Source organism: Lemur catta, chromosome 3 (genome assembly GCF_020740605.2).
Source record: "Lemur catta isolate mLemCat1 chromosome 3, mLemCat1.pri, whole genome shotgun sequence".
NCBI classification, from domain to species: domain Eukaryota; kingdom Metazoa; phylum Chordata; class Mammalia; order Primates; family Lemuridae; genus Lemur; species Lemur catta.
The window spans coordinates 16,603,193-16,631,042 of NC_059130.1; the positions used below are offsets into that span (position 1 = coordinate 16,603,193).

Consider the following 27,850-nt stretch of genomic DNA (forward strand, 5'->3'; position numbering starts at 1 on the left):
ACCTATTTCCCTCCTTCTCGGAGCTGCTGATGCTTCTTGGGCCCCCTTCAGCTCAGAAACATGCTTTAATAGTTGAGCATCTATGTTGTGCCAAGACACAGTCCCACTTGACTTTGAAGACAGCTGAAGCCAAAGAAGGGGCCTCAGAAGTGATTTGGAGCCCATGTGGGTGAGTCCACCCAAGGTTAGGGCTGATGTGATCATCTCCAGCTCCCCACCCCATAACCCCAGGCCCACATGTAGAAATAAACACAGGGCCAGAGTCCCACCCAGGTCTAAACACACAGGGGAGTCTGGGAGAGGCTGCTGGAGCTCCAAGACTGCTGCCCGAGTAGGGTGGAGCAGGGCTGGGAGGAGGTGAAAGAGTAATCCAAGGAAAGGGGCCCAGCCAGGAATGAGCCTGGCCTCACTCCTCTCCCACCTGCCCCTCTAAGAGAAACTCAGCATAGAGTCTGTGCCTTTCTAAAAAATAGCAGGGCTAGCTGGAGCCCACCAGACTGAAAGAAAGAGAGAGAACAGGGAGGGAAAAGAGTCAGCTGGTTGGCCAGAAGGGATACAGATCTCTCTCTTTATTCAACCCTCTCCCACTCCCACCCAACTCCGGCCTAGCCCCCCCTTTTCACCCACGGGGAGCACCTCATCCCCTCCATGACTGGGAGTGCCCCTGTTACTTATCTGAACTCCTCTCCTCCTCCCTAGCTGACTCGGCCGCAGCCGGTTGGCCCCTGCCGGCCCCTGCACACCAGCCCACACCTGCCCTTCGGTCTCCTTGCTGGCTCTTCCCTTGCCTGGGATGCTCTTCACCAAGAAGCTGCCTGGCTTCTTTCCTCACCCCGTTCAAGTCTTTGCTGAATGTCACCTTAATAAGGCCTACCCTCAACATCCTAGTTAAAATTGTGACCCATCCCTTTCACTGTGCTCTATTTTTTCCCACTACACTTATCACTTTCTAACATACTCTGTTCTACTTCTCACGTTTACTGTCTATTGTCTATCTTCCCGCAATAGAACGGAAACTCCATGAGGGCAGAAATTGTTTTGTTTTGCCTTGTGCAATGTGTCTTCAGGGCCTAGCATAGCGCTAGTCCTAGCATTATGGTAGGGAATAAATATTTGTTGAATTAATGAATACACTCAGCCCCTTACCAGAAAGTGGGGATAAAAGGAGTGAGAGGTGGGGAGAGAGGATGAAGGTTCCTCTGAACCTTTCTCCTGCTATCTCTGCCTCTGTGATGTCCGCAGCCTCCTGGCAGCCAGCTGCGGCCGGTGCCCTCCCACTCCCGCTCTGGCGGTATCTCTAATACCACCGCGGCCGCCCGGCCCCAACCAAGGACGGGCGGGGAGTATGGGGTTGGGGGGTGGGCCGTTACCAGCGCGTTGTTTACACAAATCACGGTGAGGGGCACAAAAGACACCTGCTAGATGGGAGAAACTGAGGCTGAAGAAGGGATTGGGGCCAGACCCCAGGTGGGAAGCCCAGGATTGTAAAAAGAACTTCTACGTCTCAGTAAGGGCCGCTCTGCCCGCAGGGGCCCCACCTGCTAGCTCGGGAGGTGCAAGGGGTGGGAGGAGGGGGGAGTCAGTCTCAGCAGACAGCACCTCCCCGCCCCTCCCAGATCCACCTCGCTCCCGGGCGGGGTGCGGGGCGGGGGGAGGCCGGAGAGGCGAAGGACAGGCTCCAGGGTTTCCACCCTCTCAGCAGGACTCCCACCCTGGCCTCTGGTGCTGGAAACCCGCCCAGCTGTTTCTGATTCTTTCACAGTCTCAGCCCCGCCCGAGAGGGTGGGGGACGAGGCACGGGGGAGAGCGGGGAGGGACAGCTCTGTAGCGTCCGGCCATAAGTGGCGGGGACCCCGTGGGTGTGCCCCCTCGGCGTCGGCCCTCGACTCCGGGTCCCTGGGCCTGGGAAAGCACCGCGGCTGGGCAGGCGCGCGGGAGTCGGGTGTAAACGTCAGGGGTGTGGGGAGGCGCAGCGGACCGGACGAAGCGGGGGCCCTGGATGAAAGAATCCCCTACCTGAAGCCGGCTGCCCACGGCGCCCCAGTGGGCAGTGTTGAAAAGGTGGTTGACTGTCCTACATCTCTCGGTGGCAAGGAGTCTACCCATTTCACAGAAGCGGAAGAATGGAAAGAGGACCCGAGGAATTGAGTGCATCCTCCGTGCTGAGCTCCAGTGTCACTGTAGGTTAAGGGGACGAGGGAAGGCATCTGCAGACCCTTTTCACCCCGTACGCTTGGTCATCACCCACAAAACTTGGGGTTGCCGAATGAAGGGCGCTAGGACCCGGTGGCGCGGTGCCGGCAGGGACCTCGCGCTCGGGGCGCTGAAGGGCGCCGCGGGGCCCCGTCGCAACACGCCGGGGCAGGTGGGGGCTCCCGAGGGGCGGAGGCGGCCGCCACACCTAGGGCGCAGCTGAGCGCCCGGGCCCGGCGCGGGCGGACCCGCCCTGAGGGCCGCGCGTGTCCCCGGCCTCGGCCCCGCCCCGCCCCGTCCAATGAGAGCCCGCGGCCAAGGGGGCTGTCCGCACACTCGGCCCGCAGCTCCGCGCCGCGCCGCAGCGCCCCTGGTACCGCACTCGGTGCTCTGGCACCGCGCCCCAGGTCCCGGGCTCGGCGCGCCGTCGTCGGCTTTCGGATACCTCAACGTGCGCCCCTCTGCGGGACCCTGCGCCCCGGCTCCTGGACTCCAGGTGACCGTAGGTCCCCAGCCGCCGGCAAACCCCATGGCCGCCCAGGGGGGTGAGGTGGGAGCAGCCTGAGTGCCACCAGACGGGTCCCCGTCCACGCCCCTGCGGGCTGCACGGCCAGAGTCGCGGGGAGCTATGCTGAGGCCGGGTGGTGCGAAGGAAGCTGCGCAGCTCCCCCCTCGGCGCACCCGCGCCCCTGTCCCTGAGCCCGAGCCCAGACCCGCGGCTCCCGACGGCTCCCGGGCTTCGGTCCGTCTAGGTCTTGCCTGCTTTCTGCTGCTGCTGCTGCTGACGCTGCCGGCCCGCGTAGACACGTCCTGGTGGTGAGTGTGGCTCTCAGATTGGGGGCGGGGGGCGGCGGCGGTGAGGCGTTGGGTAGGAGAGGCCGGCCTGGAGGGAATATGTAACCCAGCCCAGGCTGTCACTTAGACGGAGTCAGAGACAATCTGGGCAGGAGCGTCACTGAAGTCTCGGGGTGACGGGTGAGTGGGGCAGGAAGGTAAGGCGTCGCGCTTTACCCACCTGGTGAGGAGGGCGCTGGGCGTTTGGAACAAGGACGCCCCGGGGTCGAGGCTCCCTAGGTCCCCAAATGCTATTCCCCCTCTATTTCAGCTCAAGTTCTTTAGGGTAGAAACTGCCTTCCAAGATTTTCTCAGGGTGAGTTCAAGGAACCAATAGTCCTTTGGGGGTCTGCAGTAGCCGTTCTACAGGGCCCCGATTTCACCTAAGGTCATCCCCTGAGAAGGGGCAGCTGGCAAAGGGCCTCTCGCTAGTCTGCACTCCCTGGGAATGCAGGAAGGCTTTGGTGAGGCAGCAGCATCCAGAGTGAGGCTGAGAAATGGAATTGAGGCACAAACTACCCCATCAACTCCCACAATTAAAACAAACAAAACACTTGCGTTTGCATAATCGAGGTATTTGTCTCAGCCTCCACAGTTGAGGATGTCACTTGGAACCTTATGTCTTCCTCCCTTCTTCCTTCTTTTTCTTTCCCAGATAACCCCATCTCCCATCTCTCCCCTCCAAGTGCCAGAGGGTTTTGGAGTCCTAAGGTCCTGAGACCCTTTCCTCAGATTTCTTGCAGGCCTTAGACTCCAGACAGTTCACACGAGGGCAGATGAGGCAAAAAAGGCATTAAAAATCCACCGGACATCTGTTGTCTGTTCTTTTCAGAATCCCCTCAACCCACCCGCCCTACCCCCAAGTGTTCCATCAGTGCTGGATGGCGGCTCTCATCACCTTCTCTCAGGAGGAGCTGCCCTCCCTCCTCCCCCACCTTGGTGGGGAGGGCAAGGGGAGGGCTGGACTGAGAAAAGACTCAGTCTTCTCTTTCCTCTTCACCCCGCAATCAAACTGGCCTCTTGGACTGGGCTATTGCCCCTCTACCATACAACGCCCCCTTCCTTTCCTTACTCTGTTCCTCCTCCTGTGCAACCCCTCCTCCCCCCAAGTGTGGTCTTTTCTCCCCTTGCACCCTGTGGCTTTTCTCCTCTTGACTTGGAATCTTGGCTGGAAGGGTGAGGGGTAGCTGGCTGAGGGGCCAGCCAGCTTGGGCTGCAGATTCCTATCATTTCAAGATGCGTCTCTCTCCATCCCCAACCCCCACCCCCTGTTTTCCTGTTTCAGAAAAATCTCTTTTGGATCTTTTTTTTTTTTTTTTTTTTTTTTAAATCTCTGCAGTGTTGGGGAAGGCAAGGAGGGGGGTTCTGGATGGGGGAGCAGGGAGGCCTATATCTTACATCTGGCTTGAAACATTCCTTTAGAAAGGGAAAGGGGAAAAGGGGGATGAGGAGAAAAGCCTTTCAAAGTTCAGCGTGAGATCAAAGCTACTCTTTTTACCTTCATGGGCTTGGTTTTGCTGGGGACATGTGTCTTCAGGGTCCCTGATTAGAAAGCATGAAGTGACCACTGTCCATCTTTATCTGGCCCAGATGGCAATTTGCTTTTAGGGACTCTTGACTGCTTTCTTACTAGTTTGAGATGTAGTCTTAGGGACCAACCGGTGTTGGTGAGGAAGTGTCACTCTGGTAATTTCAGCATCCTGTTAGTGGCTCCTAAAAACCCAAGTGGAGTTCTTCCTAGTCCCTGTTTTGTTTTCTTTTTGCGACAGGGTCTTGCTCTCTTGCCTGGGCTAGAGTACAGCATCATCATCACAGCTCACAGCAACTTCAAACTCCTGGGCTCAAACGATCCTCCTGCCTCAGCCTCCTGAGTAGCTGGGATGACAAGCGCGAACCACCATGCTGGGCTAATTTTTCTATTTTTTGCAGAGACAGGGTCTTGCTCTTGCTCAGGCTGGTCTCAAACTTCTGGCCTCAAGCAATACTCCTGCCTCAGCCTCCCAAGGTGCTAGGATTATAGGCATGAGCCTCTGTGCCCAGCATCTAGTCCCCATTTTGTACCCTTGACTGCTCTTTCTCCCCTTTCCTTTCTCCCTCTGTTATCCTCTCCCCATGTGGTTCATATTAAAGATTTTGGAAAAACTCCTAAGTAAAAGATCTAGGGAGAGAGGCTTGTGACACACAGAGGGACTTAGCAGCCCCTATAAAATGGAGGAAGGCAGCAACAAGGCCAGGATGGAGAGTAGGTACAGAGGTTGTTTTAGTCTCCTTGCCCCACACCTGTCATAGCTGCAGGCCCGGATGCCTGCCTCAGTGGTCATCACTTTGGGGATAAGGTGAAAAGCTGCCTTCTAAAGGCAGGTCAGGCCCCCAAAGTGTAATCCTTTAAGAAAAAAACCAGCAAGATTGATGTTCTGTGCCACCCTTGGAAGAGATGCCTGTTGACTCTGTGTGTATCCGTGTTCCACTCTGGAGCAGAAGGCCATCGTTATTATCAGGTAACAGTTGGATCTTTCTGATAGCCCAAGATTCTTCCCCTTACTCTCAACTGCTCCCTCCCCTTCTCTCTACCTTTAGCTGGAGAAGGAAACAGGTGGTCTCTTCTTATATGACAAACAGAACAAGAAATAGGGGGCCCCTGTCATATGCTTTCCTGTTCCATTTTGCATTCTGCAGGGGGTTGTTTGTAGGGAATCACAAAAGCAGGACTGCGTGCATGGGCTCACAAAGGGAGACAAACATGGGAGGGTGGTATCTTGATGTTAGTAATACTGTTACTGACAACAGTTGCCATTTAATGAGCCCTTACTAAGCTCCAGGCACTGTGGCCAAGCACCTTGTGAGCATCATCTCTGTCAATCCAAAGTAATGCATGAGGTAGGTTCATTATTATCCTCATTTCACAAATGAAAGTGAGAAATAGGACAGGAGTGGTAAGAAAGTGGCTTAAGTTCACACCAATTTTGGAGCCAGATTGGTCCACTCCTAGGTAAGCATTTCGTGCCTCGCTTGGCTCTGGAATGAAAATGAGCTTGGACTTTGGAATCAGATGACCTTGGTCATCCTGGTTCTCCTCTGACTAACCCTGATGGACAGAGCTCGGTACTGTCACTTAATCTCCCTGAACCGCAGTTTCTTCACCTATAAAATGGAGATATCTCTCTCATGGGATTGTGCAGAAAAATGTTTTGTGAACTGTAAAGTGCTGTACAAATGCTGTGGTATTAAGAGCAGATTCAGGGAGGCTAACGGTTTTATCTCTGTGTTCAAAGTGCTATATGTGGTGGGCTAAACCCACCACACTAGGGGCTGTACATAAAACGAGGAGGACCCCTGACCAAACATAAAACATCTGCAAATAGGCTGGCAATGTCAACAAGAAGTAAAGCTATAATTGAAATTTAGTTTATGGCTGGCTAGGGGGACAAAGGAGTTGGGAATAAATCGGAGAAGTTACGTGTTTATTCAACAAATACTTATTGAATACCTACTATGTGCCAGACACGGTTCTCAGGACTGGGATATTGACATGAACAGACAAAATCCCTCCCTTCATGGAGCAGTGCATCCAAATCATAGGGGGAAATGCAGATCTGACTCAGTAGGCCTGGGGTGGTGCCTGAGGTTCTGCATTTCTAACAACTCCCTGGGAAATGCAGGTACTGTCGTTCTGGGGACCACACTGAGTAGCAAGAGGTTAGAGTAGGGTATGAGTCACTTTGTCAAAGGAAGGGATGTGAGTTGATCAAAAGCAGGTGAAGAGAAGCATTCTGGGGCAGGAGGTTGGGAAGGAAGTGAGGAGCTTCTGGAAGGGAAAACAAATCTAGAGTCAGGGGCATCTGGCACCCTCTGCAGACCATGAGTTAGGAGATGCCTTAAACATCTTTGTGCCCCTAACATCTGAGCTCAGTGCTTGGCACACGGTAGGCATTTTGCAGACATGTATTGAACTAAGAGGGAGATAGGGGTCAGCCTCAGGCTCAGCTGTATTGGAGGCCTCCCACATTGACCACAGCAGGCAAGCACCACCCTCTGTAGAGTTTTGAAGCAGTTACTTAGTAGGGTAAGGATGGTAGTAGAGAAAATTAATTATCTTCCCAACTTAGATACTGAACATATGTTCCCATACTCAGTGAGGATGTAACAAAAAGGACCTACGTGGGCTGTAGCAGAATGGATTTAAGTCAGACCACAGGAAGGACTTTTTGCCAGAGTTTGGCCTGCCCCACTCCAGACTGTCTCATGAGGGTTGGATTATTGGTCTCCCATTCCCATCCAACCCCCGCCCCCCAGGCCCCGTAAAAAAACAAACACCCATTGCCTAGAGCAGTACTCTGGAGCTGAACTGGGGAAGCAGAGCAGTGGTGAGACAGGGAGGAGCTCCAACTCCAACCGTCTAGATTCTCCAAACAAAGCACCACAGCAGTGGGTGTAACTCGGGGCTGTGCGTCAGGCAGCCCTTTCCGGCCTGGCCCAGCCTGGGGTGTTTATTTTGTTTGTTCCTGGAAGCTGTTGCCCTGATGGACAGTGCTGGGGACGCCGATTCCATGGGATTTGTTAGCAGAGGGCCAGCCCTCTCAACCCTCCCCCGGGACAGATGGGCCCCATCAGCCCCGCTGAGTTCCCGAAGAGGCAAGCATCAGCCCTCCTTGTGTTTGTTTGAGTTGGTGTCACCAGTGGTGATCCAGTCTGTGGGTGAGGGCCGGCTGTGGGAATGCAGTGTGTGAGTGTGTGTCTGTAGGGGGCAGAGGGGGGCACAGAGCCCAGGGCAGTTTAACTACCCCACCCCCCACCAGCTTCCCTCCCTTCTCCTTAACCACTTCTAGGCCCATTTTGGGGCTGTTCCCGTTCCCAAACCACAGGCTCATTCATAGCTCAAACCAAATCTTTTCTGTCTGCAGCAGCAACTGCCCTCCAGGGCCCCCACCTGTTCAGAGAAGGGGAGAGAGGGCATCCCTTTGATGTGTTTTGGACAGGAGAACAGAATGCCCAGCAAATCAAGGAAGGTGCTCAGGGGCTAGACAGAGAAAGGGAATGAGAAGTGAAGCTGGGCTGAGGAGCTGGAGGAAGTAGGTGAGTGGGTCAGATCTCATTTGGTGGCCTCTTAGGGAGAAAAGGGTAATAGTCTCCTGTTTTCTCTCTGAAATGTTCTTTCTGAGGCTTGTGGTAGAGTACAGGCTAAGAGCATTTACCTGAAGAGAAAATACTGCCCCGGGAAGCTTGAGAATGACTCTAGCAACACACCTATCCTTTAGGAGCCCATCTCAATTGATCTTATAATTGTTCATATTGGGTAGACTGGGGATGGGAGAAAGGGGAGAGTCTCCCTATTGCTTTAATTTGGACTTTGGCTTCTCATTGCAAACAGCCCTCTGCCCATGCAGATCCATCCAGGACATCTTGCCTTATAGGTTGGGGAAGATGACTTTAAAAGGTTCATTAGTTAAGAAAAGCCCTGGGGCCTGGAAATAAAGGGTATGGGGAGGAAAGTGGGAGTGGGGTCTTTCTCCCCAGATCTCAAAATTGGGAATGAAGATTTTTTAGCTACATGGGTCTGACTAGAGCTGTAAACATTACTCAGAATTGCCCACTATGTCCCTTCCCACCAGCCCCTCTGTCTCCCAATCTCTCTACCACCAAACCATGTCTTCACGGGCCAGTCATGCAGGATGTGCCTCTTACACGTAGGTGTAAGAGTGTTGTCTCAGACCCTCGTTTTGTTAGTTTATCTTTCCACAAGGCTCTTAATGTTTATTAAATAAATAGGCAATGGGTTTGTGTGACATGCCCACAGCTTCTCTGTATGTGACACATGCCTAGCCTGTGTTCTGGGAGTATGTGTCACTTTGGTCTTTGGCTGGGGAACTGATGATGGGGGGAGAACACTCAATTACTCTTTGGAACTGCATAACTATTTCTTGGGAGCTTGTGGGGAATGGTTCCACCCCTCAGCTTTAGGGAATGTGGGTTGGGGAGAGGGGAGGGAATCTCTCCAAGGTTTGGATGACAAACTTCCCCCTTCTTTATTCACCTCTCGATGCAGAAAAAGGGCTAGGATGCTCTGACAGGGCCATCTCCACCTTGCAGGTACATTGGGGCACTGGGTGCCCGAGTGATCTGTGACAATATCCCTGGTTTGGTGAGCCGGCAGCGGCAGCTGTGCCAGCGTTACCCAGACATCATGCGTTCGGTGGGCGAGGGTGCCCGAGAATGGATCCGAGAGTGTCAGCACCAGTTCCGCCACCACCGCTGGAACTGCACCACGCTGGACCGGGACCACACTGTCTTTGGCCGCGTCATGCTCAGAAGTAGGGGCTTCTTCCACCCTGCCCCAGCTCCTTCCCTTTCTATGCTTGGGGTGGTGAGGAGGATGGGTAGGCAAGATCTCCCCGCCACACACACACTACTTCATAATCAGAAAAACAACTGTGGGCCAAACATACAATTGGGAATAGACCCTCAGTACCTTAGATTTGAAGGCAGGGGCTCCTCTAAATTCCAGTGCTCTGAAACAATAGGACAAAGGGAAAGCATCCTCTTTATCTCTCCTTTTCCCTGCCCGACCCCAACCCCCGGCTTGGGGGGTCTTCTATATACTATAAAGCTGAGGTCTAGGAATAGATCCTCTGTTCTTACTACCACCATCACGATTGTCACCTCAGCCCTCCCAACACTACAGTAATGGGAACAAGAGATAAACAGAAAGGTGATATGTAAATATTTGGAGAGTCAGTGGCTTGGCCCCAGCTCAGCAAAGAAACTAAACAGAGCTAGAAGTAAACTAGGAAAAAGGCAATGAAATGGGAATCTGGAGGTATCAGACATACAGGGGTGATAATTCATCAGTACCCAAGAGCAGAGAGGAAAGGAGAGCGGGCAGGGAAGGTGGCTTGCCTCTCCAAACAGGCTGACCCCTGGCCTGGGGTCTCCATTGTGTGGGAACTGTCCAGCAGGGTGGGCCTGAAAAGGCCTGGAATGTGGACTAAGACAGCCTTAGCTCAGCCAGTTCTGGCACTTGGTGGGAGGGGATGCTTCACCATAAAACTTTTCAACGGATGGACACAGGGAATTTGGAAGGAAACAAGAGTATAGCTCAGCCAAAGTGGCCAGATGTACAGAGAAGTAGATAGAGAGTTGAAGGCTAAGGGGAAGAGGTCAGATACTCTGGGGGATGCTCTTGGAAGGGAAGGGTGCCTTGAATAAATGGGGTCTAGGGGGCAGCTCTGGGAAAGAAAAGGTGAGAGGAAGTTTCAGAGTCAGAGTTGTGTGGGCTGAAGAAGGGGACAGACATGGGCCTCTTTCCCAAACATATCTGTACCTTTCTTTCTCTAGGTAGCCGGGAAGCAGCATTTGTATATGCCATCTCATCAGCAGGGGTGGTACATGCTATCACTCGTGCCTGCAGCCAGGGTGAACTGAGTGTGTGCAGCTGTGACCCCTACACCCGTGGCCGACATCATGACCAACGTGGGGACTTTGACTGGGGTGGCTGCAGTGACAACATCCACTATGGTGTCCGTTTTGCCAAAGCCTTTGTGGATGCCAAGGAGAAGAGGCTTAAGGATGCCCGGGCCCTCATGAACTTACATAACAACCGCTGTGGTCGCACGGTCAGTACTCATGTCTGTGTATGTATGTTCATATTTGCTGGGGGTGACCAGTATGTGATCATGGACTAAATGTGAAGGCGGAAGAGTTGAAGGCTTCTAGATCAATTCCAAAAGCCCCAACATCCTGGACAGGAGTGCTACATGCAAGGGAGCTTGAGCATGCCTAGGTTCAACCAGGTACATAAAGAATCTTCACACAGGTGGAAAGTTGGAAAAGGTGGAAAAAAGAAGGAAAGTAATTTTTTTTTTTTTTTTTTTTTTGAGACAGAGTGTCACTTTGTTGCCCTGGCTACAGTGAGTGCCGTGGTGTCAGCCTAGCTCACAGCAACCTCAAACTCCTGGGCTTAAGCGATCCTACTGCCTCAGCCTCCCGAGTAGCTGGGACTACAGGCATGCGCCACCATGCCTGGCCTATGTTTTCTATATATATTTTAGTTGGCCAGATAATTTCTTTCTATTTTTAGTAGAGACGGGGTCTCACTCTTGCTCAGGCTGGTCTCGAACTACTGACCTTGAGCGATCCACCCGCCTTGGCCTCCCAGAGCGCTAAGATTACAGGCATGAGCCACCGCGCCCGGCCAGGAAAATAATTTTTTAAGAAAGAAAAGAACTGCCTTCATTAAGACTGAGAGAATAAGAACTTATTCTAGTCAGCTTACTGGTATTTGAACACCCTCTCTGGGCCTACTACTATGCTGGAAAATGGCACGCTAAAGTAGAAGGCATGACAACTGGCACACTAAAACATGTGAAAACTAGATGATGTGCGAGCATACTGTAATCATGAACAGAAAGAATCCTTTGGCTTTAAAGTCCGATGGGCTATATAGAAAGGAAAGCACTGTTGGTCCAGGAAAATTTCCAGGAAGATGTTCTTGAACTTGATCAGGAAGAATGGGTGGGATATGATGTGGGAGAGACCAAGGCTCAACCAGCCAGTCAGGGCCAAGGCCAGGAGATCTCAGAGCACTCATGTTTTTGGCCCTACGAATGACTAAAAAGTGCCCTGACCAGCTGTCTCTTCCTTACCTGCCTTCCCCCACCCCCAGGCTGTACGGCGGTTTCTAAAGCTGGAGTGCAAGTGCCATGGTGTGAGTGGCTCCTGTACTCTGCGCACCTGCTGGCGTGCACTCTCAGACTTCCGCCGCACAGGTGATTATCTGCGGCGGCGCTATGATGGGGCTGTACAGGTGACAGCCACCCAAGATGGTGCCAACTTCACAGCAGCTCGCCAAGGCTATCGCCGGGCCACCCGGACTGATCTTGTCTACTTTGACAACTCCCCAGACTACTGTGTCTTGGACAAGGCTGCAGGTGAGTAAGGAAGGCAGGCAAGCACATGGAGTCCCAATTCTTACTGCAGGCACCCCTGGTTAATCAAGGTCTGTTTGGTCTCAGGAGTTAGGGCAGGGGATGCTATGGGAGGAGTCAGTTTCCTCCCCACATGAAAACCTGGTCATGAGATGGCTGACTTATCCCTCAGTCCACCAAGCCCAATGTTGCCCAGATGGAGAGGAGGTCATTCGTCTCCTTCAGGCCTGAGGTCAGGTATTGCTCATTTGCATCACCAGCATTTGGGATACAGTAGGCACTACTAAGTGAATGTTTAAATTAGTCACCTATTTTCAGTTCCAAGCAATGTGTGGGCTACATTGAAGCATAAGATACAGTCCTAAGCTTTTGGCCCTTTACAATCTAGCTAAAGAAATGAGATACAGTGGGTAGACAGATGCAACTATAAAGAGAAATGACTAGAGAAATCAATAAAAGTTTATTTGTAAATGTAGGATTTAAGCTGTTCCTTCAAGTGTGGGGAGTATCTCGTTAGAGAGAAGAGCAGGAAGATACTCTCCGAGCAGAAAGTGGGAGGTGGGAAAGTACATGACCTGTTCCAGGGAAGAGAACCTATCACTCTGATTGAGTAAATGTTTCTGGTAAGGAGATTAAAGCTAGAAATGTCTTTGAAAGGCTTTATCCAGTGTGCTGCTACTGAAGATTCTAAAATGGAATTGGGAAAGAAAGGAAAGAGGAGATGCCTACAAAAGTCAGTTAAAGCAACAAATAGGTGGTAGCAAATGGTTGCATGAAAGCAGCAAATGGTTGTTTTTGATCTGTTCTAGATATCTGTGGTGGAATTCTTGGGGATGCTGGAAGGTAATATGGTATTTCCCCAAGGGACTGGAAGTTATCTCATGGCTTATATTTCTGGTTCAGATAGGTTAAACTAGGAACAACATGCAATGCAACAGAACTGCTCTCCCCCTGGTTACTGTCAGGGGGCTCCTAGGCTCTTTTTTGTAGACTCGACAGTCAGGAATTGGTTAAGGTGGAGCCAAAAACCTTAGCTGTCTTTGGTGCTGTTTCTTTTCACCCTTCACTGTTGTTCCTGCAGAGTCAAGTGGCTCAGAGCAAAACTGGCACAGAAATAGGGTGAGGCTCTACCCAAGTAACAGAGAAAGTAGTTGTATACTTTGTCAAGTACTAGAAGAAAAAGTGTTGAAGAGCCCTTCTGATTCTCCTAGTGATTTCCTGCCAGTAGGTATATTTTCTTCCTCCACAGTCTAATTCAGAGGGTTACTCCCTGGATGCCTAGAAATAATTTCATAACATCTGAAGTGTAAGCCTACATTACCATACCATGCACATTTGGGGAAGGATCTTAGGAGTTAGGAGAAAGGATCTCATATGTGTGTTGGCTTTTCTCAGAGGCATAAAATTAGGTCCCATAAGACCCAAAGTGGGGCCTAGAATTCAAAGAATATAAGTCATCCCAGAAGGGAGTATGAAGCCAGGAATTCCCTCCAAAGCAGTCTGTCCAACTAAACTTTTTGTGATATAGAAATGTTCTCATATCTCTCTTCTCCAATACAGTAGCAACTTGCCACATGTGATTACTGAGTACTTAAAATATAGCTATATAGTGTAACCAAGGAACTAAAATTTTAGTTTCCTTTAATTTTAATTAATTTAGATATAAAAAAAAAATCACATGTGGCTGCCTAGTAGCTACTGCACTAGACAGTACAGCTCCAGAATGTAAAAGGGGTTTTGGTGCACAAGAGAAGGACTTAAGACCCAGCCCTTAGAGTTAGGAAAATAATATATATAGTAGACCTAGTCAGCCCACACTCTAGAGCAGTGGTCTCCTAAAATTTTGGATTGTATACTCCTATCACTAAAAAAAATTTTGAGCATGTACCTCCATTATATGTATATTATAAAACATATACATAAAATATATATTTTAAATTGATGAGATTATAGAAGTTCTAGCATTTTCATTCCATATCCCAGTAAAATGTGGAGACTACTGCTGTAGAAATCAGTTAACCTATTCTCCTTCTTTAACCCCAATGCTAGTCACTTCCCATCTCTGCATCCTTATTAATAAGTGAAAGGGCTGGAGTAGATATGCTCTAGGAGCCAACCTATCCACAAAAGTCTATTGATTTTGTGATCTGTTAGCAGTATCTCTTTTGCTGAAATAGTCAGAATGAAGTCTTAAGCATTTCCTATGCAAGGGGGAAATACCACCCCTACCCTTCAAGAGTTCCCACTGTAAGAGGATAATTTAAGGGATATGCCTTAGCAATTCCTTAGGGATATGCCTCCAGCCAGTCATGCTAATCAGTTCACCTCCTCAGTTGAGCAGATTATAGATATAATAATCCACTAAGTTAGATGCTATTATGATGTCCATTTTCATATAAGTAAACTAAGGCCCATTTTCATATTAGAAACTTAGTTAATATCTCATTTTGGCAAAATCACACAGTTAAGAAGTGGCAGAACTGGGATTTGAATCCAGACAATCTGACATCAGGGCCCATGCTTTTAATGGCCATGCTATACTACTTCCCTGTATAGTACAACTTAATATAAACTAAGGACCAAAATACTAACAAATGGTAGCAGGATTAGAATTGTAGCAAGACTTCTTAGAAGAGGCAACAAATTACAGGCTAAGTTATTTTTTTTTTTTTACTGTTTTTCATGAAAATTTTCAAACATAAAGTAGAAACCTAGCTTTAACAATTATGAACATTTTAAGGTTAGATTTTGGAGAGGATATAGAGATGTATATTGGCAGGGAGGAAATTGCAGATGAAGTCAGTGGACTCTGGGGAGCCTTCATGGTGGGAAGAAATAAGCCTGGTGCAGAGGGGGTTGAGAAGATGATCATTTTGGCTAGCAGGTGTATTTTCAGAAAAAAAGATACTTTATGGCTTCCTTCTGAGAATGTGGGTAAGGGTGCCCAGAGCAGCTCAAGTAAGAGGAAACTTGGTTCTCACTCCCTCTCTTCCCCAACCCAGGTTCCCTAGGCACTGCAGGCCGTGTCTGCAGCAAGACATCAAAAGGAACAGATGGTTGTGAAATCATGTGCTGTGGCCGAGGGTACGACACAACTCGAGTCACCCGTGTCACTCAGTGTGAGTGCAAATTCCACTGGTGCTGTGCTGTGCGTTGCAAGGAGTGCAGAAACACTGTGGACGTCCACACTTGCAAGGCCCCCAAGAAGGCAGAGTGGCTGGACCAGACCTGAACACAGATACCTCACTTATCCCTCCACTTCAAGACTTCCAACTCAAAAGCACAAGATCCTTGCATGCACACCTGCCTCCACCCTCAATCCTGGGCTGCTACAGCTTCTACTTAAGGACTTGGAGAATAATCCAGAGGGACCATAGTGTCCTGACTAGTTCCTTAGCCCTGGGAAGGAGTTGACAGGGGATATGAGAAACTGAACGGCTCCCTGATTTCCTCCTCTGGAGGGAGGTATGAATGGAGAGAAGAGGTAGGGGTTCTTCAGAGTGATATGAGTTGCACTAAAGTACCTAGGTGAGGCTCATTTTTCCTTTCCCTTGCACCGGCTTCCTGACACTTCTTGGGTGTGCAAGAGGAAGGGTACCTGGAGAGAGCTGCTTTTTTCTTCCTACCTGGCTGAGGTTAGATGGGACAGAGATGAAACTGCATGTCCCTTCCTTGGAGTCAGTTTGAGCAGATTGCCCGGTACCCCAAAAGAAAAACGTAGGCTACAACATTCCTTTACTATTGAGAGCCTGAGATTGCTAGACAAGAGTTAGCCAAAGTAGATGAGGTTCCATTCACATGCTCCTATGTTTATAAACTGCTGTGTTTTTTAGGGGGAAAAAGTCATATAACTATACAAACACACATTCATTCATTCTCTCCCCCTACCCTCTTTTCAACCTATATCAGACAGTATTGCCTCTTTCGCTCACTTGCTGCCTATTGAAACTAAGATGTTATGCAGTGGCTCCCATGCCTAACAGATCATTACAACAACACCCTGGAACATTCCTAGGATCGAGTAAATTAGTAAGTCTAGCTAGGCCTTGCGATTTTACCCCTGTGTGTTATTCTGGAGGTTAGCCCGGTTTAGGAAACACCGAGTAAAAGATAGGCAACTCATGGAGGGTGGGTGAGGGTAAGCAGGCCTGTTCTCAAGGGCCACATGAGATATCAGTGTATACTAGGCAGGTAGGCATCTCTGGCTCTAGTAATTCTTTAGAAGAGGATCCTACCCTTTGAAGCTGGAAGTAGAAGCCAGTGGCTACAGATGGAAGGACAGCTGGGGCTTGGGCCAAAGTGGTAAACAGCTTAGAAGGCAGCCTTCCCCCATTTACTCAACAAATCTTTAGTGACTCTCCAAGTCCTGGTGATTATTATTGTTCACTCCACATTTGGCTTAAATAGGGAGGGTTCCTTCTATGCTAGTACCTGTTACCTAACTAGGTATGCAGTAGTGGAGTCTCCAGAGATAGCACATAGTAAGCTGGAGGGTAGGACATGAAGTCCCAAAAACCTTGATGTCCTATTTCTATGTGACTTGGATAGTGGTTATCTCTTGGCTGTTAATATTCTAAAGTAGCAGAATTGTGTAGAGATTTGCAGTTATGATAGACCTGGCTTAAAATCATAGCTGTGCTGCTTGTCTTTGATATTTTGGAGCAAGATATCTAAATTCTTCAAGCCTCTATTTTCTCATCTGTAAAATGATGATACATACCTATCTCAGATATCGAGTTTTAATTATGCCCCAAAGTCCAGCCAACAGATACTCTTCACCAAAGCCTTTGACTATCCTAGCCCATTATGACGTCTCTAGGAATCTTCAATCTGGGACTATAAAGTATTGACAGGCTGTAGATTAAGGGGCCTACATAGGGAATTCTGGATATAAGCCCCCTTTCATTTCCCAAGTTCCTCTCCAATATCCCTTGGGTCCTCCTATGTTTGTGAAGCAGCTTCACTCTGCACAGGCAGCAGGAGGTTGGGGGAGCCATAGCTCTTGGGCCATGGGGGCAGATTTATTTGGATGATAGGACTAATATTTGTGTAACCTGCTGAGACCTGTGTGGGAGAGTCTAGGGTGGTTTTTCTTTTGGTGAGGGGATTTGCTCCGGTTTCACAACCATTAACACAAAACATGAGCTAGTCAGGGCCCTTGTGGTCTGCGGTGAGGGGATGCCTGTGGAGAAATGGGACTGAGTGAGTCAGGCCAAGGGAATGTCTTCCTTGCAGAGTGGGGTCAACTGGTTAACTGATGAGCCAAAGGTAGGATTAGGGAGGGGGAATGGGAGGGGAAAAGAAGAGCTTCTGACATTTTGAGCTGGGATTAAGAGGAGGAAGGCTTTTGGGTAGTGGGGAGGTAAGGGGGTCATGGTCAGTCTGCGCTCAAGAATTGGGTTGAATGAATTTACAATAGGGTGCTGCCTTGTATGCCAGGCTGTTGGGAAGAGCCTCAGGTCCCAGCCAACCCCTGCTCTCACAAGAACATCCAGGTTACCACATAAGAGATGGCATAAGCCTTCCATGGGAAATCAACCCAAGTTAAATCTACCTGTGCCCTATTATCTATTCTTTGGTTTTTGGTTCTCACCCTGTGGAAGGAAGTGGGCCTCTTCTGGCATCTCATACTGCTCTATGCTTTTCCCTGGGCTCCAAATTGTAGCTCATAAAATGCAAGTTTTACAACTTCCTACAAATGGTTAAGAGAAGAGCAATCTGTCCAGAGAGTGAGAAGTTTGAAAATTGAGGTAGCTAGGCAAGAGAAAGGATGTCCATTTGAGCCCCACTACAGAGGCTATGTGGCCCCAAGAAGGAATCATGGCCAAGCAGTTAATTTTTCCTCTTAGTCCTTAGCTTGCCTCTGCATTCCGATTGGCTTTGGATAACTGGCGTCCATTCTGCACTATACAAACAGAAACTAATTTATTTGGAACAAGCAACAAAATGAGAACTTTATTTGGTGCAGTCAGGGCTCCATTTAGTTCCTTCATGCTGCTTCTAATCGCCCTTTCCCATCCCTCCTCTATTTCATAGAGGTCTGTCCCCCACATCAGCAGTGTCTTAGGCCCTCTCCTCTCCTCTACTCCTTCCTGTTGGTACTCATTTCTTCTAACTTTTAATAAATATTTAGGTATAATGTATTGCAGTAAGTGCTATTTAGATACAAATTTTACTTAAAAGATATTATCCCTTAAGGATCTTATTATAGAATCCTTTTGAGACGGCACATGACTGAAGTACCTCAGCTGCACAGCCTGTAGCCAGTTTTTCTAATGTAAAAGTAAAAATGCCTGCTTTAACCTAGCTCTGCAGATAAGAGCCAACTTTTATTATTACTAGCCCTGAATAATGGCTCTAATCCACACTCTTCCTTAGAGTGATGCTGGAAAAATGAAATCAGGGACTTTAGATTAATTAAGAGAATCAAACATTGCCTGGCCCTGAGAGTCAGTTTGTAAAATGTCTTGCAGATCTAACTCACTGCCTCATTTCTATTCCTCCTGTTGCAAAGAGTAATTTCTTCTCCTTTCTCTCACTTCCCTTATCAAGAACACCAACCACGAAGTCTCTGCCAAATTCTCAGACCCAGTCAGGACAGGAGTCTTTACATTTCTTAATAGCAAAGAGATAACAAAAAGGCTGAGGATTTTTTCCCTCGGCCTTTCTGAGGTTTTTATTTAAATGCTCTCAGTGGTCATAGGGCAGAAGCCCAGGCTAGCTGGGGAGAAGGGAGGACACCAGGGAAAGTATGTTTCTCATCCCTGGGAGGCATTCAGCCTAGCTCCTGCAGCCAAATTACAGCACGAGAGAACAATGTGATGCATTCCTGGGCAGGTCGGTGGGACCCTGGGCGCCTGGGCCTTCTGGAGAGAGGTGCCAGACACAGAGCTCTCCGTAAGCAATCCTGCAGAGCCGCCCCCTGGGTGCAGAAATGAAATACGGGAGAGCTTCACATTACACAGAGACCTGTACCTCACACCTGGTTATTGATGGCCTTGGTGAAGGCCTCTGCCCCCACCCTCCTCTTGGGAACTGCCTGCTACTACGGGGGCTGGGCATCTTTGAAGCAATATTGGAAAACAAGAAAGAGCTGCTTCCTTTTCACTCTGCCTGCCTTGTCAGCCTGAGCACAACCACGAGGTTACACACACACGAGGTGCACGTATATGGACCACACATAGCTTCCCTCAGGCTGCACAGGGGTTCTAGTCATTCCCCTCTCCCCAACAATTAGGAAAAAAGCAACCAGATTTCAATCCAATCCTTCAAAAAGCATACCAACAGAGTCCAGCTATGACCAAGGAATATTACAAAGTTACATTATCAATATGCAGGCAACTGCTTGGTTTGGGAGATAGTGGGGGAAGGATGCAGAAAGGGCATGGAGAGAAGAGATCCACGGTGGAGAATTATCATCTAAGCAGAGTGGCTGAGACTGTACAACTTCTCAGAGGTGGTTCATGCTGTAGATAGTGAGATGTGCACCCTATACGCTGCGAATGCTGGGGCAGTTTGCTAAGACTACATGATGTATAATTGCCAAGCTTGCTGCTCATGACCTGTTGTTGTTTTTGACCCTTACTGGGTTAGAGAACAGGATAGCTCTGAATTTCAGGGACGATCACCTTAAGAGAGACATTGGAAGAGAACAAGCAATGGCTTTATTAGGGTAACTGTCACATTTGCTCCATTGAACTGAGCTTTCCCAGAAGCTATTATTCTTTTGGGGTCGGCAAGTTTCAGGCAATAGTTAGTGGTATGTCTGTAATATGACCCCAAAGGTAATAGGGATAGAAAAGACAGTTTATAAGCTCATTTCCCCACTTCCCACTTATGGCTTAAATTATCTCTGAGTATCTTTGTGGCTATTCTTCATTTACTTAAGATGTTTTAGTCATCCTAGATTAAGAATGCAAAGTAAGCATTCTCCCTTCGGCCCCATATTTTTGAAATATTCTGGTTTTAAAATTACCCTTTCTCATGGATAGAGCAGCTGGACATGGGAGTTCTCTCTCTGACCAAAGAAGCCAAAATCTGGTGACTTAACTTCAATCCCACCAGCCTCATAAGCATCCCTGACCAAACAGAAAGGCTAAGCTGAATGAAGAAAAAAAGGAAGACAATTTCATCTACAGTTGTCCTATTTGACAAGGTGGGGCTTCCCCAAGAATAACAATAGCATTCATAAAAAGCTTTTTCATTTATAAAATGCTTTAGCATATATGTCATCCTCACAACAACCCTTTGAGGTAGAGGTTACTATCACCTTACAGATGTGGTTCAATGATATGCCCAAGGTCACATGGACAGTGAGTGGCTCAGCCAGAACTCAAACCTAGGTCTTCTGACTTCAAATCCTGTGTACTTTCCTGAAAGCCTGAGGATGCTCAGGGTTGGAGATGCCAGAGTCCCAGCACCTTCAAAACAAAAATTGATACAAAATATTCAAGCCCTATAGGAGTCCTAGGACTGCCAGGAGAGTACATCAAAGCAGAGTTTACAAAGGAATAGCTACCCTAGGCCTTCTGCACCTCATCAACAAATCCCCTTTTTACCATTTCAGCCACTATCACCACCACCACCACGTGATCACTATACCTAGTATTCCACATATAAACAACTCTGGCTCTTAGTTCTATTTTTTCCCCTCTTCAGATTAACATTAACATTTTTGTTTTAATTTTATCTAGTTCTTTTAAAATGATGTTGCATGTGTAGACAGAGTAGAAGTAGTCATGAGAAGCCACGAGAGGACACTATTAAGGCTTTTTAAAAGTATTTATTAGAATTTGAGTCAAAATGCTGTCAACTCCTGGGTTAGGAAAGTAACAACAGGGAATGAGCATGCTAAGAAACCATCCTATCCTAATCCAGATGTTTACCCATGGCCCAGTAGAAGCCAAAATCCTTGGACTTCTAGCTGAGACTAGCAATTCATCTACACCAAGTCAAGGAGTATCTACCCTGCAGAGAAACCCCTGTGAGAGGAGGCAGGGAACAGATTTTCACTTGATCAAAAATTTTTGCAGCTCTCAACCCCTCTTCCCACCCTCATTCAAAATCTAGACCTCTGTTTAGGTGCAAGACATTAAGAAAATGCAGCTCCAAGAGATGATGTGTGCAAGGGGAACACTGCCCTGTTCAGTCCTGGAATGCATTCCATTAGAGACAGCATAAGCCCTTGCATACCCTGCCTATCCCACTCCTGCACCCCAACTGTGAAGGCAGAAGGGAAAACTGCAGGAACACAATGTTCATCAATCATAGACCTGGGATGCTATAGCTCCCTGACCTGGGCCCCTGCTGGAGCTAGGGGAAGAATACCTCATGAAAAGTCTACCTATAGTCAGGACTTCTCTCGGAGCAAACCTTACTTTTTGGTCCATCGATCTTGGCTCTCACTGCTCTCCCTGCTTCCCACCCCCACTGCCTCCGCATGTGGGCTCAGAAGTCATCATCTAAAGAATTCCATTGCTCACCTCCTGCATAGCAGCACAGCCCCATGAGGCCACACACCAGATGGAGGGGATAAAAGTACGAGGTCATGGCTTCTAGCAAGAGGCTTTTTCTTAAACTAACCCTGACTCCTGGAAAAGAGGCAGAGCAGGAGAGTGTCGAGTGAGCTGCTGATGACAGCAGCTTCACAGGTCTTGTGTAAAAAGGAAGGAAAAAGCTAACATGGCTTTCAGTGGAAATTTCCCTACTCTCATCTCCAGGTGTATTCCTGGTCTCACGTCTGCTTCTTGAAGGTGTCTGAGTAGAATGCAGAGACTGTCAAACCAGAGGGTTAAATCCTCAATTGTAGGGGTCTGTTCAGCAGGCTGCCACACACATGCTGAGGTAGAGGCCAAGCCCTGACCACATGCCCTATTTCTCTAGGAATGTAACTATGAAGTAAAGGGAAATGGTACAGAAGGTGGACTAGAACTCTGGGGAAACTGTAAAGGTCATCAGTAGGCCTTCAAAATGTTTGTGTATAATAAATAAGGACAAGGGGATGGAGGAAGATCATTATTCCTAGAATCATTATGCTTGTTGGGTAACAGTGTACACAGGCAACAATTACAATGTAAACAGTTTAATGAAGTGGGAAACAGAAGTCTCAGAATAAAGGAATTAGGTAAATAAGATTAATCAGAGATGGTTTTCTACAGGAGGTGACTTTTGAGGTGGATTTTTAAAAGATAATGCATGAGGGCAGTCAGGGGAGGGCATTTTAAATAAAAGGAACTGGTATGTGCTGAAACGAGAAGAATGTACAAGCAATATATAAGGAAGTTCAAGCAAGTACACGTTATATACACTGGGGAATAGAGAGAAATTAGAATTCTGAGATCAGGACTTAAATAATGTGAGGTGACTGCATGCACCTAGACTGTCCAACGGTTCAGAGTCCCCTATGGAGCCACACAGTATCTTGATCTATGTCAGTGAACACCAGTGCACCTATGGAAAAGCACAAGGATGAGTCCAATTGTTACAGATACGGGAACTAAAAGAGATCTACACTGTAAAGTTCAACAAAATACTACATATCATTAACTACAGCTCCTTATCATTTGAGATTCTGGACTAAGAAAGGGATATCAAATATCCTCTCCAGAACTGTGATGCATTAATGTAGGCTTACAGGCCCAGAATCTGGCATAAATCAAGCCAAACCCTTAAGAAATTAGAATGTGAAAGGGGAGTAATTTAAAATAGAAGATACAGGCTTCTTTCCTTCACTTCCGTAAAACTCGACTGGTCCCCTCTATTCTATTTGGTATATTGGACTTTTGTGGCTAGCAGATTCATCATATCTGATAAATATATCTGAGACAACAGTGAATAGGAGAAGAGCTGCAATAGACCTTAAAGAGACTGCAATACAAGTTCACTAATAAACAAGGAGATAATTCTAGTATACTATAGGGAGCAGCAGCCAAAGAAGGAGACAAATTCTGATTTCATGATCTCCAGTCAGGTGTCTGGCTTCTTGCATTTGTTCAAGGTAAAAACAGCTATTTACTGGGCTTCTGCCATACTTCTTAACCAGACTTCCCTAACTTCTGAAGATAAAAACCACAAGGACAATCCTGTTCTTCCAGAGCAGTTCTCTGGTGCCACTTTCTGAAAAAGAATATTGGATTGTGGGTCTGATCCAGTGCAGTATATATGTTTTATGCACATTGAATAAGCCAAAAGGTGAGCAGTGTTCTAGGTTTCTGCTTTACTCAACTGGCACAATTTGGTGCTGGAAAGGAGGTAGCCACTACACAGTGATAGCATTTGTTAGTATCATCTTAGTTTTCTCCCCTCCCCTAGGCAGTTTATAAAAGGTGATTTCTGAAACCCTTCACAAAAGAAAAGCTCAAGGGTTTACATTCAACTATGACAGCACTATGAATTCATGAAGAAGCATGTTTCAGGTTGCACTATAATTTCCCTATGTAATATAAACCCGTGGAATCTGACATAAGCTGATTGCTCATGCTGGTTATTTTATTTACATTTCTGAATGGAAGGGATTTCAATACTCATAAAATATCTAACTGACTTATTATTTTTCATCTGTTCTCCCAGTGCAGCTATTATAGAATAGGCATAGAGACCAGAAGTCTCAACTTGTATGACTGGTTAAGCAACAAGGGAAAAGTTATTGCTCAAAAAGCAATTTAAAAAATTCAATATAGAACTTGAGGCCAAAAAAGAGATATGGTTACTCTCAATGCCATCCGAAAGATCAAAGTTAAAAAAAAAAAAAGTAAAGTAACTGTTCATTATATTCATCCAAGTCCTATAGGAGTAGATGGTAACTTTGCAGGAACTCAGTGGAGCTGGAGTTTACATCTTTCTCTTGGGACCTCATGTTAGCAGACAGTCATTAGTATGAATAAGAATGCAGGCAAATGGATCAGAGTGGGCTCCCTACCATCCAGAAATATGAATGTGCCTCCTAACCAATGTGCTACAAATTAGACCTCTGAATTAGAAGATGCCATCATGAATCTAACTCACCATCCAGAGATGTATATTTTGTTAACCTACCCAAAGAATAATAATTTCTTCTTATTCCACTAGGTATGACAAGCTCAGATAGATTGCTAGAGAATAGTCACCAATAAAGTAAATTCCAAAGTCTGATCCCTAGTCTTCTGCCTCCAACTCATTGTTCAAATAGTCTTACTTCCTTTCTTCTGCTGCAACATAGTTCAATCAGTATATCCTTCAACCCCCTAGTACAACCTTGGGCCTACTCTTCTACTCCATATACTTTCATCGTTTTACCGTAGTTATTGATTACATGCCTAATTTGTATAAACTCAAGGACAGGTTCTGTGCCTATCTCAAAATATGAATTTTAAGGTTATATCCCCAGCAATCCAGCTAATACATATTACTTTACTAAGACAGCCCAATAAAAATAGGAAATATTTTTTAGTTACTTGAAAATAATCTTGATGGTTACCCCTGCGAAGAGGTAGAATTGTCAAGGATGCAGACTTGATCAGCAAAATTCAGCTTGGAAGAAAGGGTGCAGGAACCTTATTTTAGTGCCTTATCCCAATATCCTTTTATTTAGTTTTTAAATTAACATGATACATACCTGTTTTCAGAATCAGTGACTGCTGGATGCAACTTTGACATTAACAAGTGAAGTCTGGGAAATTCTGGGTGAATCTTTCCTATTCTCTCTCACATATCCATAGAGCCAAATAATTTTGGTCTTAACTCTTACTAGTCTGGTCTGCTTCACAATAACACTGCACTATTTCATTTTCAAAACCAGGATGGTCCTTAGTCCTTATTAATCTGTCATTATTGGGATTGAGAGGAAATAAAAGAGGAAGATGCAATATATGAGCATAGAGGATTTTGTCTTATGGAAATTACCATGTGAATCTGAGGTGAGACATTTATTAAATTTTGAACTGTGGAGCTCTTCATTTTTTGATAAATTCTAAATTATTCATATAAACATTATAGTAAGTACCACTATTTACGAACACATGAACTTCAGCAGTTAGGTATAAAGATGAAAGTACTTCATGTTGCATACTTGAAAAAGAATAAAATAAAAATACCTCTTTTTATATCTTCTTGTTGGACTTAAAGGAATCCTAACCAATAAATTCTTCTGAAAGTAAGGGTACTCTGTGAGTGTCTCTCTCTCTCTCTCTCTCTCTCTCTCTCTATATATATATATATATATATATACATATATATATATATATATATTTTTTTTTTTGAGCCAGAGTCTCTTTTGCCCAGGGCTAGAGTGCAGTGGCATCATCAAAGCTCACTGCAACCTCAAACTCCTGGATTCATGCGATCCTCCTGCCTCAGCCTCCCAAGTAGCTGGGACTACTCTGTTGTGCCCGGCTAATTTTTCGTCTTGTTTTTTGTAGAGACAAGGTCTCGCTATTGCCCAGGCTAGTCCTGAACTCCTGGGCTCAACAGATCCTCCCACTTCGGCCTCCCAAAGTGCTAGGATTACAGGCATAAGCCACTGCGCCTGGCCTTACACTGACTTTTTGGGTCAGTCACTTCCAGTCAAATGAACAAATATTTGAGGGTGAACTAACCTATTGTGGCAGTAGCCTCTACAGTATACTAGTATATCTTCTTGCCTATCTCAAACTCTCTCCCACTAGACTATGAGCTACTTGTGAACAGAGACTGTATTTTATATTTCATAAAGGTACCCAATGAATTCAAAACTCAAAGACTTAGTATACGTTATACAAGCGTTACCATATTATAGCATGTTATAGAACAATTATTACCATATTTTAAAATGCTGAGGCACTTAAAAAACCTAAAGTTTGAGAACAAATTAAGATAAGCCCTACTGGAGTGCTTTCATTCAATAAGCCAGTATTGAAAGAAGATTCTTTTCAGGGTATCCAGGACTCTCTGAACTGCACGTTCTAGTGCCGTTTTTGTTTTGTTTTGTTTTGTTTTTTAAAGGTGGTATTACACTAGCTAAAATTCACCAAGAGCAAATTAATAATAACAGTCTTCACAGCCAGGGTTTAGCTGAATTAGAATCCCTGGGCTCCCAATATGGGGTAAACCCCAAAAAGATCAAAGTCAAGTAAATTAAAAATCTAGCTGAATTTTATCAGAGGGCAAAATTTCAACTTTTGAGTGCCTCAGCAACCAAGGATGAATTATGTACAAGATTAGTTAAGTGCCTTCATCCACACCCCAGCCAGGGAACATTTTTTTATCTCACTCTGACTGAAGAAAAAACAGCAATGTATTTGCCTGCCAAGAACAGCTGTGGCTGTACTGTAGATAGGAGTCTAATAACACTGAGGGATTAAAATTTAATTGTAAAGCTGCTGCTACCTGGGAATAAAAGCTTGAACTCTGACTCCAGAAAGAAACTGAGACTCCAGCATACTGAACAGATGAGGACAAGAGCTGGCATGTTCCTAACAAAGAGTGTGAGAATATGCTTCCTTCTTAAGTTGTCCCCCAAACTGCTTTTTCTGTATATCATACTGGTCATATGCAAGGATACTTACTGGAAATATAGCCCTTTTCTACACTTTGAACAGTACATACATGTTTTATTTCCAAAATACTTGAAATTACAGGATGAAGTCAGAAGGTGATTATGTGGTGTGAATTCTCTGAATATCAGTCCTTTTAATTTTGTTGAGCATCACCTGAAGCACAAATAATTTCTTTTCTTGAAGCTGGCTACTGTCAAGATGGACCTAAGGCAATCTTAATGTTATCACAGAACAAAGATAATTTTCTCCTCAAATTCAGATAGAATACCATTAAAATCCAATTTTTGAGGCCTCATTAGCATTAAGGAGCATACCCAAGTTTCTTACTTATTGATACAAGTACTAGAAATATATCTGCTACCTAAAATTCCCACTTTAGCAAAAGAAAAAAAAAATCCCACAAGTCGTATTTTAGACCAAAAGTTTATTATGTTCAGTTTAACTATGCCCCATCATCCTTCATAAACTTGCCTTTTGATTTTGAAAGAAGACTGATGTTGAAACATAAGATGTACAATATTTACACTTTATATTAAAACTTTTTTGGGGGGGTATAATTTCTGAGAATCAATCAAATTCCCCCTGAATTATTACAAACCAGGGACTAATGTTTCTTTAGTATTACTGTACATTTTAGGCAGTTAGAGAGGCTAAAGTCTTTTATACAGTAATGTATGTGATGTAAATGACTAAACAGCGTTCTTTCTTAAGTAGCTAACTAGCAAGAAGAGGAATGAAATTGGAAGGAACCAGTTTGAAAGACAGAAAAGCAAATGTGCGTTCTTTATTGGAAAGCCTCAGAATTCATCAAATAGACTAACACTGTGAAGAGTTCCCCTAGGCAGCTTATTTGCCTACTAATATCCTTGCCTTTCAGTAAGCATTTCTCCAATCTAATTACCCTTTCTCTTTTTCTGACAAACCACATCAGCCTCTTTAAAACTCTTTTCCAAATTCCAACTCTTATAGGAAGACTTCTCTAGCAAGCCACTGGACTATGACAACTCTTCATTCTGTATTCCCTCAGCATTACTGTATCTGGTTTGAAATTTATTCTTTTGTACTTGTCTTGGTATAAGTTGTGATGTAATATATTATTGAAACCAAAAATATATATCATGGCTAAAAGCAACAGTATATCTTATCTATTGTGTGATTTTAGGTACATCACTTAACTTTGAAAACTCAAACTTCCCATCTATGATGTTAGAAGATTACACTCTGTCCTCCAATGGCTCCAGTAAGAATAAAAGAGAATATAAATATAAACTCTTAAAAAAAGATAAGAACTAACCGAAGTCTAAGTTACTCTTGTTTAGAATTCTAATATATTAAGTAGTCTTACTAATTTAATTCTTTTGAGCATTAGAAATTTGATTGCTAGGGGAAGGG

General features: G+C 46.1%; 2 protein-coding genes across 5 annotated transcripts in view; one reads left to right on the plus strand and one right to left on the minus strand.

Annotated features, from left to right (window-relative positions):
* The first annotated feature begins 2,150 nt into the window (after positions 1-2,150).
* Positions 2,151-16,580, plus strand: WNT2B (Wnt family member 2B). 4 transcript variants are annotated; one of them, XM_045546812.1, is made up of 5 exons: positions 2,151-3,009; positions 9,115-9,335; positions 10,360-10,637; positions 11,687-11,951; positions 14,951-16,580. In XM_045546812.1, the coding sequence occupies exons 1-5, from the start codon at positions 2,822-2,824 to the stop codon at positions 15,178-15,180; spliced, it is 1,182 nt and encodes a 393-aa protein (XP_045402768.1). In that variant the 5' UTR covers positions 2,151-2,821; the 3' UTR covers positions 15,181-16,580. The 4 variants fall into 4 exon arrangements, with proteins under 4 accessions (XP_045402768.1, XP_045402769.1, XP_045402771.1 ...); XM_045546813.1 differs by lacking the exon at positions 14,951-16,580 and adding an exon at positions 12,036-12,110 and having other exon boundaries at positions 2,494-3,009; XM_045546815.1 differs by lacking the exon at positions 2,151-3,009 and adding an exon at positions 5,002-5,525.
* Positions 16,581-22,131: 5,551 nt separating this feature from the next.
* The window catches only part of ST7L (suppression of tumorigenicity 7 like), a 74,385-nt gene continuing 68,666 nt past the window's right edge, over positions 22,132-27,850 (minus strand). The window contains exon 15 of the mRNA XM_045546807.1: positions 22,132-22,397. Coding sequence (XP_045402763.1) covers positions 22,374-22,397 — 24 coding nt within the window. The 3' untranslated portion in view covers positions 22,132-22,373. The remainder of the gene's footprint in view (positions 22,398-27,850) is intronic.

Coding starts and splice junctions, on each gene's coding strand:
- WNT2B (XM_045546812.1), top strand. CDS start 2,822: ATGCTGAGGCCGGGTGGTGCGAAGGAAGCTGCGCAGCTCCCCCCTCGG. Junction 3,010..9,114: donor CGCGTAGACACGTCCTGGTG/GTGAGTGTGGCT, acceptor TCCACCTTGCAG/GTACATTGGGGCACTGGGTG. Junction 10,638..11,686: donor ACAACCGCTGTGGTCGCACG/GTCAGTACTCAT, acceptor CCCCACCCCCAG/GCTGTACGGCGGTTTCTAAA.